At 35.5% G+C, this 13,094-nt stretch overlaps 1 protein-coding gene across 1 annotated transcript in view; it reads left to right on the top strand.

Moving 5' to 3' along the window:
• The window catches only part of LOC142348296 (uncharacterized), a 192,121-nt gene extending 182,888 nt beyond the window's left edge, over positions 1-9,233 (top strand). Inside the window, exons 8-9 of the mRNA XM_075399593.1 lie at positions 8,302-8,481; positions 9,106-9,233. Coding sequence (XP_075255708.1) covers positions 8,302-8,439 — 138 coding nt within the window. The 3' untranslated portion in view covers positions 8,440-8,481; positions 9,106-9,233. The remainder of the gene's footprint in view (positions 1-8,301; positions 8,482-9,105) is intronic.
• The last annotated feature ends 3,861 nt before the right edge of the window (positions 9,234-13,094 follow it).

Raw genomic sequence — 13,094 nt, 5'->3', positions numbered from 1 at the left:
TACAATTATTATTTATATATATATATATATATATATATATATATATATATAGACAGTCAAGAGTTGAACACGCATCGATGGTCTGGAGGATAAGGCGACGCAGCTGAGGGTACAGAGGTTGTGGGTTCAAGACTGGCAGTCTTCAGGTATGGGGGTAAAAGATTGAGGGTGTTAAATGATATAAGAGTTGGGCTGCTAGGGGGTAAAATGATGTAAGAGTTGGGCTGCCAAGGGGGGTAAAATGACGTAAGAGTGGGGCTGCAATGGGAGGATTTTTTAGGAAAATGCAGCTCAAAACTCTTACGTCTTTTTGGGCTCCATTGGGCTTCCAAGTGGGGTAAAATGGTGTAAGAGTGAGGGGGTAAAGACAAATTAACCCCCCACTCTTACATCTTTTTTGATCTGCCAAGGGGGGTAAAATGGTGTAAGAGTGAGGAGGTAAAAGACAAATTAACCCCCCACTCTTACATCTTTTTTGGTCTGCCAAGGGGGGTAAAATGGTGTAAGAGTGAGGGGGTAAAAGACAAATTAACCCCCCACTCTTACATCTTTTTTGGTCTGCCAAGGGGGGTAAAAAGATGTAAGAGTGGGGGGTTAATTTGTCTTTTGCCCCCTCACTCTTACACCATTTTACCCCCCTTGGAAGCCCAATGCAGCCCAAAAAGACGTAAGAGTTTTGAGCTGCATTTTCCTAAAAAATCCTCCCATTGCAGCCCCACTCTTACATCATTTTGGGCGGAAAAATTCAACCCGGGTTGGAAGCACGTGGAGTGGTTCTTGTGCCGAGACCGGAGATCGTGTCATGGGTTGGAGTTAGATCCCGGCAGGGGAATTTTGATTGCTGCATATTATGAGAGGGAGTTGGCTTGTCGGGTCCGTGGAAGAAGAGGGGGTAGCTTGTAAAATCACTGGATTTACCCAAGAAAACGTTAACGAGAAAACAAACTGTGGCTGCATGAATTATAGATCACCTGAGTAGCGCAGTTTTTGCATCTCAAGTCTCAGGTTCCATGTGTGATTGGAGAATACTTTGAGCCTCCAACACGAGAAGGTCGAACGTGATTTTTTTCCTTTTTTGGGTGGATTTGGTAAGTTTTCTGAGAGTTCCTGGGTGTGATCGAAAATTGGGGTGTCACTAAAACAACATGAGATGTTATCTAGTACTTGGAAGATTAACAAAACAACCCTCAAGAATTTTCTGATAGTCGTGTTTATTATCAACTAAAAAGTCTTATGTGAAAAAATTGCATGTTATGGCTTTCTTTTATTTGGATGAAAGTTATCTAAATTGAGAGAGTTGAAATCTGGTTCAAATTGTTAGTAAACTTGCGTTGCTTTAAGATAGAATTGTTGAACTATGGTTGCGAAAACTTGCCGTAGAAAATTTTACACCTTCTGAGTAACAGATTGAATTCATTTTGTGATTTTGAGTGTACGCCAGAGGAAGAAAAATCCTAAAAAATTTTTTATGATTCAAATAATTTGATATTTCCTCAGAGAAATCAGTCTGTCTCCTCTCTCTGTTAAAACCCCAAGAGGCAAAGGATCCGTCAGTAAAAGACTATTTTGTGGATAACACGGATAATTTATTTGCTTTTGTCTAGAAATAGATTTAGTTAGTGAAGCTTTCCGATGGTCTGAAATGGTTGGTTTAGTTTGCTTGGATGTTGAAAAACCATTTGATGCCGTATGGCGTCTAGGGTTGATCCACAAATTAAATTCAATTGAGCTAAATATCCCAATCATTAAGTGGATAAATTCAATCTTGTCACAAAGGAACGTTTACGTAAAGATAAATTCTACTGATAGCGCCAGTTTCTGCTTGACATCCGGTGTGCCCCAAGGCAGCGTAATTGCTCCCATTCTCTTCTATATATACGTTACCGGATTGCCAAAAATGAAAGCACTGATTTCACAGTTCGCTGACGATTTTGCCCTGTACTACAGATCCCGCTCAACACAACTAATTCAAAACAATCTGCAATCATCACTAAATAGACTTGTAGACTGGTGTGATCACTTGAAATTTAAAATAAATCCTAACAAAACTCAGTAAATGATTTTTAAAAACCCATCTAAGAAAAAGTCTGAGCTCAATTTAAAAATAAAAGGCGTACCCGTCGGAAAAACACAGTCGCTAAAGTTTTTGGGTATCACTCTCACTCCTCGTCTCAGATGGAACGATCACTGCAATAGCCTAATAAAGAGAGCAATCAGAAGGTTATTTCAATTGTGGAGACTTAGCAATCTAAACATCAACGAAGAGAGTCTTTCATTGGTATACAAATCTTGGATCCGGCCTCTTTTTATTGTACTCAAATGCCTGTTGGATTGACCAATCCCAAGCACTCAATAATAAAATACAATGTGTCCAGAATAGAGCCTTGAGGGTCTGCCTACAAAAACCTAGATTTTACAAGGTCCAAAAACTTCATGAAGAAGCAAGCATGCAAACAATTAGAGAAGTTCAGATAAAACTAGCAAACTGGTATATTAGTGGGGCAATCAAACACAACACACAGTCTGTAGTGGAAGTAATTCACAAAAAAGGCAGTGCCTGCTTAATAATTGCAAAAGTACTCTCGATCACCTTCAATACTAAAAAAAAGAAAAAAATGACAAACTGGTGCACTATAGCCATCCGGCTTAGATAGCAGCCCTAAACACTGATGAATGACAGAATGAGGATCGAGCCCCATTGCATCCCCAGTTTCAAGGCCATAAATTGTTTTCCAAGAAAGATCGACAGCCGGACTGACATCAGTGGAAAAATTGGGAACTGAATAAATATGAATACGAAGACAAAAACGGGAAAACAAAGAAGTGCAACTTTATATTGAAAGCTCAGCAAAAAACATCACACGAACTTGATGACTAGCAAACTAAATAGGAGAAATTATTAGCCAGCAGCGCAGTTGTGAGGAGCAACGAACACGAAGATGTCTATACCTACAACTACGGTTCGACTCCAACTTTGTTTATTTATCACTATGGGATTTTGTTTTTTTTTCATATATCAGTCAAAGCGTTTATTAGCTACAACTAACTCAAAACGATTTAGTCTAATTGTTGAAGCCAAGCCAATTGGCTGAGCGGAGAATTAAGTGTACACGTAACTAACAAATAGAACCGATAGTAGTTCGAAGCCGAGAAGTGTCACCTTCCTATTTTTTTCCTTCTCTTTTTTTTTATTTTGCACATAGCCGTCTTTTTATCCGATCAAAAATATGAAATATTACGAGTGTATGGCCAGCCGCTCGCTTATTCAATTCGAGGCCAGATACAACTTATTTTTAATCCTTCATTCTTTTCATTCTATTCAGCCAGCCGCCGATTATTAAATTCGGGGCTGAACAGATCACCAATAGCATCAAAACAAAAGCTAATTATGGCAATTATCAATTTAATTAAGCTTCCTTTCCTTCTATAATCTTTATTTCAGTCTTTTTAACCATCTATTGCAAACTGCACTGAAATAAACTAAACAAGAGAAACACTTCATCATCTAGCTTTGTGCTGCGCGCGGTTTGGTTTCAGTGGTTTCAAGGTTCAGGTTAGCGTAGCACTTTTAGCTCATCACTATTTTGTGCATATAGTTAGTCTTCAGTCAAGCGAATTAATTTTAAACCATCAATTAACCATTTTTCTGTAAATAAAGTTTTTCTTTTCTGAAATGAAAGCAAAGTTTGTTTAACTCTAATTTTTCCGCAAATGGAGAGCCAATAGCACAATAGCGATGAGCGTCAAAGACTATTCACAAACAAGAATATTTTTACAGTTACGGTTCAACTCCTGCTGTCGCCACAATTTTTTTTCACCTTTTCACAGCTCATGTCGCTCCCAGCTGTTTTTATCAACTTATCTCTTAAACTTCAATATGAACAGAACGGTGCAGTGGCTAAAAGCGAGAACAAGAAAAAGATAAATGGGGTCGACGGGGGTTCAAATCCCTGCGCATTCATTGTTCTTTATTTGCATATCCTTACAATTTCTACAGCATGTTTTACAAGTTACAACGAACGGCAGTTACGATACTCCACTGTTTTAACGATTAGAACCATACCAGTGCAATTTTGTTATTAAAATATTTTTTGTTCTCTGCTACGCGCGGTTTGGTTTCAGTGGTTTAATGGTTAGGTCTGCGTAGCACTTTTAATCAAGCACTTCTTTTTTTTCGTCAGTTTTGATTTTTCGTCAGTTTTGATTTTTTTTATTCACTTCTCTTTATGAAATTAAAACAAAGTTAATTTTAACTTTTTCAGTCCTCCCTTTTCGAACAGAAAATTTTAACATTTGTTCTCCTTAGACTGATGACTATTATATTATACGAAATAAGATCATTTGTTTCATACTACCTATCTGCTTTAATTGGTTGGAAGTTAATTCGTAATGCGATCGAAAAAGTATAAGTTGAAAATTTGCGCCATCCAACATGGAACTTGGCGCGGTCAGCTAACTCGATATTAACAATCCGCGCGTGGATTCGAGACTCAGGATGAGACAATTTTATCCGTCTCAATTTTTCAGACAATTCCAAACTGAGAACAATGAAACTATGATGCGAAACACCTCCCAATACAGAAGAAAACTTAGTTCAGTGCACTAATATCGATTAAAATTCTGACATCCACACAATGAGGTCCGAGCCCCACCAACGTCATCAAACTTTTAATATCCTGAAAATTTATTTTTTTGTTTTAATTATTTAACAGTACTTGTTACTTGCCTTGTGATAATGAAAATTGCCAATCACACCATCTCCTACGAGGCTAGCCATGTATCCAATCCATTATCTTTTTGAAACGCCAAGTTCAGCCAGTAGAAGCCCTCCATGGTGCTTGAAATGGCTGGGTGCTCCGGAGGCAGAAAAAGTCTTTAATACCACAGAAACAGAAACTCAGTTTTAACGAGAACTTTCTTCTTCAAAACTTCTTTTTAAACTGAAACTATTTCTTAATATGTATTAAACTTCTTTTAACGAATGGTTGTACATAAATTGTGTATATTGTTTTGTCTAGAAGTAGATTTACACTGTAAATTATCTGCTGCTTTGCATTGTTCTAGTGCATCAGAGGTAGACGATAATTGAAATATAATTTCCATATCGGTTTTATCCAAAGAACATTTTCAAATGGCAATAATCCCATATTTTTATCTACTTTTCAGTTAAAAGTTTATTGTTTAACGGAAACAATTCGTAAAAATTTTGTTTAGTTTTATGTGGCTTCTACAAAACCATTTCACCACATAGTATAGGTCATGCGTGGTTTGAATTGTACATTGTATAAATAAAGTGTGTAAAATTACAGTTAATAGTTTCGTTTCCTTTGTCAGTTGCCAGGTGTTTTTAAATGCCGAATTTTCGATGCAGCCAACAAATAGTGTATTGAGAGCGCTATTTGAGTCATTTTTTTTGATAAACGTTCTGAAACTACAAAATGAGAAAATGCTTCAACACTGACATGTACTGCATTGAGATTGGGTAAGGTACAATCAATAATAGCTGTAAAAAAGATCTTCCAGTGAAAATATTATTAACAAATACTTCAGTCTTGTTAATAGAGTTTCAGTAGTGAAAGTTTTCCCAGATGAAGTTAAATCAAAAGACAATTTTTGACAATTCCAACAAAAATTAATATACAGTTTTTCCAAATCCAACCTATACAAGTTCATTAAAAAACAAACAGAAAAATGTGAACAAATGCGCAGAGAATTGAAAATACGATAAGAAGATTTTATACGTCCAGTGGTGAGAAAGAAAAAAGTGAATTTGTAAGACAATGCAAGAGAATGTTTTAAAACAAAAAGAATACGAAAAAAAGAAGTACAGATATCTGACATATTTGAACAGAATCAGTTCTTTGCAACCAATACAGGTCACTATTTCAGAAGCTAACCTAACTGAGAGGACAGATCATAAACGACAAAAGTTTGGAAGTCTTAGTTATGATCCATTTCAAACGTACGAAAACTCCGTTACGTTTGGTTTGTTCGGCATTGTCGGTTTGGAACATACGAAAGATTCGGTATGGTCACTTTTGGACGCATGAGAGATTCGGTATGTTTAGTTTTAAAAGATTCGGTAAGTTCGGTTTTAAGCTTTCAGTGTTTAGTCGTACAAAATTGTCCGTTTTTTCCATAGGAACTTTTGCATTTTCTGTTTAAAATGTAGTCAAAAATTATGATGCAGCAATTTCAAAAGTACTTCTTAGATAAAAAATCTGAAAGAATATGCAAAAATACTGAAAACTCTACTTTTACCCATTCTCAAAAACAAATGAACGAATATAATTGTCTTGTTGGTTAATTCCGAACTCAAAACTTTAACATACTTGTTAAACATCGATGAGGATTCTGTTGATTAATTCAAACACACACTGAGTTTTGACATACTTCCTTGAAGTTTGCTAGAAAAGTTTTTGACTGTTGGTTACGATTTAAAACGCCCAATGCCGACCGTTTTTGTTCGGTCTGCTGTACTAAGCAGCTCTTCAGACCAGGAGTTGAGAGGTTTCTGGTGCTATTTCTCTCACGATACCGAATCTCCATTACAATTAAAAAATACGATACCGAATAAGTCCACATTTAAAAATGACGATACCGAATCTTCCTTACGCCTGAAAACGACGATACCGAATCTTTCTTATGTTAAATATGTAACAAAAACGACGGCACACACAAACAATCATAAGAAATTTCGTCATTTTTTACAGGAAAATAACGACGTTACGACGACATTTTATCTTTAAAAACCGATAATTTCTCGACTAGGGCTTTAAAGTTTTAACATCGTTGTGGTGAATTTGAACTCAACGGCGACACTGCTGGACATTTCATGTTCACGTTGGTGGGCACAAAAGTATTCGATTAGAGCTATATCAAAGGAGAAGACGACATGGAGCAAAATAACCATTCAAAAAATAGATCAGACATTGGCTTTGGAAATTTCTAGTTAGTAATGATCACTTTTAGTAATCCGAAGAAGAAAGCGACAGCTCAACGACGTTAGAAGCTTAATGACACAGAGAATCAGCCAAAAACACACAAGTTATTTTTTAAAAGCTTAAAATGTAGATAACGTATCAACAAAAATGTAATATTTCTGAAACAAGAAATACGAGAGCATTATACTTAGATGTCAACAGCCAAAGATTTCAAAAAAAACCCGATCATTATGAGATACCGTGTAAAACTTAGGAAAGTCTGTTCCAAGCTCCATTCAGCTTACAAAATTCCGTAGAAATCAACAAAAAGGGTTTTACAAAAAGTTTTGATTCGTTGTATGCCATATTACCACTGACTCTGAAAAAAAAATATCTTACTTAGATTACTGAGGCGTAACAGGGTACAGTCCCGGACCGAACTCCAAGTCAACATCAGTACTAGGCAAATCTAAATTCAAGTCTTATTTAGTTTCCCAGTACTGGGCAAGTCTAAATACAAGTCTTACAAGTCCGGCAGGTCTTAACCAAGACTTTGATAACACTTGGAAGTTGATTCCCAAGTCAAAACCAACTTTGCAAAAAACTTCGAGTGAAATTTTCGAATTCAAAAATTTTTCGCCACGTGCCACAATTTTGGCATTACTTTTGGCCACTTTCGCGGGGTGCTAAAAAATGATGCCGGGGCATACCAAATTGTATATTAGCACCCCGAGGGGTATATTGAGGGTATTTCAGCACTATTTCAGGTGTTCTGGGTCGTTTTCAGCCATTTCTCAGCCGTTTGCAGTCGTTTTCAGCCGTTTTTAGCCGAGTTTTAGCTAAAAATCAACATTTATTTTTTCAGATCTGGCAAATATCGAATATTTCTCGAGGAAAGTCCTTAAAAAAGGAAACACCGCGAGAGTGCCAATGCTAAACCGAGGCCCTCTCGATTTTTGACGCTTCCCCGGCTATTTTAGACGTTTTTTTTCGGCTATTTTGATATTTTTTCGACTATTTTAGACGTTTTTTTTTGACTATTATAGACGTTTTGTTGTTCGGCTATTTTAGACGTTTTTAGACGTTTTTTTCGGCTAGCCGGGACTTGGTTTTAGAATTGCCACGTCTTAAATCAGACTTGGATTTAGAATTGCCAAGTCTTAAATCAGACTTGGATTAAGAATTGCCAAGTCTTAAATCAGACTTGGATTAGACTTGCCAAGTCTCAGCCCAGACTTGGATTTAGACTGCCAAGTGTAAAAAGTGACATGATCAAAATTCTGAATCAGTAATGAAATAAGACTTGGATTTAGACTTGCCCAGTACTGAAATTGACTTGGCATTAGGTCCGGGGTGTCTTTAAATTGTCATGTTGCAGTTACGATTCCTATTGGATGCCCAATTGAGAACTCTTCACAAAACAGAAGCTCATAGAGTTTGGGTTCCTCATCTGCAGATGTTTGTTAAGACTCAGATATTCACTATTAAAGGATACCAAATGGTTCTGGATGACTGACGGCGTGCTTAATATTTTATTCTGGAATTCAATTGGCAGACTGTTGTTACAACTGTTTCCTCCACGTGTTCTTCACTGATAAAAAATTTCCCAGGTTTAGTCACTGATGCGAAGACCATGATCGACTCAAATAAGGTTATGAAAGATCTGTTTTATATTGTTATGAAAGGGTCATAGCTGGACCCATGAAAGACCTTACCCCGAATTTACCTAGGTGCTGTAAAGTGCTGTTTTTACAATCATTATTGGAATCTTCACTAGAACTATAAAGTCTTTTCATAAATTAGGGTCTAAATCTGGGCAGACATTTGTGTTAACAGACAGGCTCTAGTTTGCAAGGTTAATGGAAGAATAGTTATTAGGGTTATCACTAATGGTGGGTCTAGAACTTTTGTCATCTATTTGTAAGAAAAGCTCTGAAATTCACATAGAATATGTGCTGAGAATGAGGTAAGTTATGTAAGAAATTATGCCAATTCCGCGCATTCTTTACATAATTTCAGCGTATTCAGCTCTTTTCTTAAATAAACGACGCGTACATCTATTACATGTAGTACTACCAATAACAGTTTGTATTTGTCATTGTACAGGCAAAATAAGTAACACTACAACGGCGGATAATATTCCATAATTTACAGGAAACAGTTGTAAGGTAAACAGCTTCAGTTAGGAATCGGTCAAACTTCAATATAAGTTATGCTAAAATTTGGAGTGGGTTAAGGTTTCTGAATACTATGTGATGGAATAACCTTGTGTATCTCTATTATGTGAAAATTTAATTTTCTCTGGGCGAATTCCAATCTTTTGGGTTTTTACTCTGTTACCACGCAAGCGAGTAAAAAAGAATTGTAACAAAAAGATTTGTGCTAAGAGAAAAATGGAACAAAAATATTTAAAATATTTTATATTTTGTTATTTGTAAAAAATGTTTCTGGTTGAATTGTTTGGGACTGATATGTTTAGTGGCTGTGTTATGTAAGATTGGCCCAACATAAACAATCTGTTGATGAATGACCGGGGCAACAAACAATGGGCATGATTATGCCGTGCTTGGTTGATATCGATTATAAATGATTTTAAATAAACAACGAGTTAACAACGACTGAAATAATATATTGATTGCAATTGATGCCCGGGTCGCGTTTTGGTCAAAAAATAATGTAAGATTAGCGATTAATAGCGGTGGAAAAAATTCACCGAAAAGCGCCTGGATCTTTTAGCGTTGAACGTGGTGAATTTTTGCGGTTTTTAGCGGTGAAATTTTTTTTCACCGCATTCCTTACAAAAAAATGCCTTACAAGGTAAAAATGCCTTACAGGGTTCTGCATGTCAACAACTTCTTAATCCACTGCGGCAGCTGTCACTTACTTCAATGCTATTTCCTGTGAATTTAACATCAGCGTTGAAATTAGCGGTGAATATTTGTAAGATTTTAGCGGCGAAATTTTTTCACCGCATTCTGCTGGTAGCGCTGAATTTTTTTTCACCGCATTCTGCTGGTAGCAGTAAAAAAACTTTATTTCACCGCTTAAGCGGTGAAAAAAATTTTACCGCCGAAAAGTTTTTTTCACCGCTTTCATCGCATTGATCGCAAATCTTACACTTTTACTCAAATTAACCGCAAATCTTACAATTTTTTTTGCGATTTTTAGCAGTGAGACCTCGAGCCGGGTAGATATTGACTGCGATCGCAGTTTTCATCCCTAAAAATTGCAAGTCGTGAAAAAATTCACTGCATTAGCTCCGTATTCATTTTTAGAAAAATTTAACATTCTCAATCCAGCCAGGGATAGGTTGTGGGCTTCTAGCCAAGAATATTGAGCATTTAATTTAAGAAATTGAATTCGAATGCATGAAAGCCATTTTTGCCATTTAATCGGTTTCATACGTGATTTAAGCATCATTTTACGAAAAATATTTGTTGGAAAACTTCTGTTTTTAAATTAAGATTTCTTTGAAATGTTCCCTTCAAAGCATCATTTCGACGTTATAGTGCTTTTCATACTAAAAAGTTATCAGGAACGTTAAGCTCTAAAACTTACGGATTTTTTCATATGTACACAAAAAAATTTATATGTTCGTTTTAAGAATTAGGGAATCATCTGTGTTTGTGCTTTGAGGAAGTTGGAAATTCTATAATTTTTCATAACCTTAAAAATAGTATTATAATTTAAGAGTCTTCTGAAATTCTTAGAGAAATTTTTATCAAAAATCAAATTTTTGAGGTGAAAATTGTTTGCAGCGTTTGTTAATAATTATCGATAAATATCTGGTCTGTAAAATTTACATTGCAGATACTTATTCTTACTTTTACACCAATGAGCAGCTTACTGGTGCTTAAATAAAGTTGCCCTGTACAAGACCTTATAAAGGAGAACTAAAATATCAAGAATGGAAAAATACTACTCATCCACAGTTCTTGTTGCATATTATCGCAGTTTGCTTTACAACATCAGTAACATTTTTTTTGCAAACCGTAGTGTTATTTTAATTTCGTATTTGGAATGAGAGGTACTATCCCAAATCGAAAGATTCAATATTTTCTAAAATTATATCATTAAATTTTTCCCAGAAAAACCTTGAAGCGAATGTTAAGACAGTGCACAGAGAAGGACCCTGTACTGAATCCCCAATCATTATAAATTTATAATGCCTTATCAAAAAGTTTTCCGGAGGCCAATTATGGGCCGAGAGAGGAAATTGATTCGGTTTTTGGACAGATTAGAACACAAAGTTAAGTTCTTGTTTTTCCTGAGCAAAATTAAGTTTGATACGATCTCTAGGATACGATGTTTTTGTCAATGAGAGAGCATTTTTTCTATTTTTGCACTCGTTTGCAATTTTCCTCTCGAAAAAAAATCGTGCCAAATCCAGGAATTGAAACCCGAGGCTTGGGGCAGAGGAAACTCATAACTGAGTTTTCTTCTTTCAAAGTCGTAGAATCGTCTTCTCTTCCAGCGCACAGGTCTATAATATATCCTGAAACAGCCGGAGTACAATTGTTACGTATTATGTCCAACAAAAGACATTAGCAAAGAAGTGAAACTTGATAAAAAATGCAAAAAGTTTTCGAGTTAATTGGATCAATTTTTTCAATGTGTGTGCATTATTCTGCTTGTGAATATGTTTTTGTGATTGCTTTTGGACATTTTTCTATAAGTTCTTTATAATGTTTAGTTTTTGCAATCATTTTTTTTTCAGCTGTTATTCACTATTCTTCAACAATGAGTATTAATTTTGTATAATTTAACGAATTGTTGAGCCTTGAAACGGAACCATTGAGCCGCGGACATGTTTTTGATTGCATTTATGTTCACAATTTTTGATCTCTTTGTATTTATAAGATTACTCAAACTCATGTAAAATGCCTATGGGCTTAGGAAAAAGCACCACTCAAAACCTTTGTCCAAAAAAGCCATGCCTTGGATTCATTCTGCCGTCTTGAGTCTTGTATGTCTTGAGTCTTGTATTTCGAGAGGTTTCCTAATTTTAGGTGTACTCTTTACAGGGTAACTCAAGACTTGGACATTCACTAGGCAGATAGAAGCAAGAAACGGCATTTCTCTGGGCAGTGACCCAAGTCATGATTTTGCTCTGTCAGTGCAAACATCACATCTCGAATCTGGAGTATTCCTTTTGCAGCCTTTCATTTTATCTGATGAGACTCTGAATCAGCCCAGGTAGTTTCTCTGATTCATTTTTTTATAATTGGAGCTGTTAGTCTACGTGGAATTTTTACGGGACCTTTGAATACACTGTCATCTTGGAGAATTGAACATGAAGAAACTATAATCGAATTGCTATCAAAATAATTTTAGAGTTTCGAATTTTTAAAGTAAAATTTAAAAGCAGTTTGAAATAATTATTCTAATTTCTCTTTCAAGGTGACGTTAACAATTTGATATTTGATTGATTGTTTGATATTTATGTTTTAAAAAAAGCGCAACGTCAATTCTTGTATGAACGAGTCTAGGCTAGTGCTTTAATTCTGCTTCTTTCAGGCGAATTAACAACAAAATTCATCAGCAGCTGCAGTTAGTCAATATCAAGAAAGTGATACTTTAATTCAACATCCCAACAATAAAAGAAGATCTGCCAGGAGAAAAATCAGAAAGGCAAAAAGAGCAGTTCAACGATGCTTTTTTTCTCGCGTTAGATCGACATCACTTGGAGCTTTGAAGTTGGTTTCTTGAACTTCAATTCTACTAGAAAATGTCGAAAAATAAATATTTTAAATTTCAAGGAGAGTTTCTTTATGTTCCTGGGTTTTCCTGTTCAGGTAAAATATTTCAGTTATCTTAAATTTAAAAAAAATTGAAAAAATTATAGATCTTTTGTCTTCGAAAACATAAAAGCTGAAAAAAATCATTCTTTTTGAAGGCTGGCAAGAACCTATTTTTCGGTTTACATAAAGTTATCGGGTATTTCATTATAATGAAATAATCAATAGGATAAATGGGGTATATGTTTCAAATTTTCGCCTACTGCAGCAAGGCCATAAGCTGAATTTGAATGTTTTTTTCCTAAAAAGAATAGTAAATTTGTGTTTATCGCATGAATAAATTTTGAGAGTTTGTGCTCTTGAATCAAAACAAAGACGTTTAAACCTGTTCCAAACAGCTTCACGAAATGCAGTTAAAACTTCTTTTATATGT

Source organism: Convolutriloba macropyga, chromosome 10 (genome assembly GCF_964194025.1).
Source record: "Convolutriloba macropyga chromosome 10, txConMacr16.3, whole genome shotgun sequence".
NCBI lineage: Eukaryota > Metazoa > Xenacoelomorpha > Acoela > Convolutidae > Convolutriloba > Convolutriloba macropyga.
This window is presented reverse-complemented; position numbering and strand designations above follow the sequence as displayed.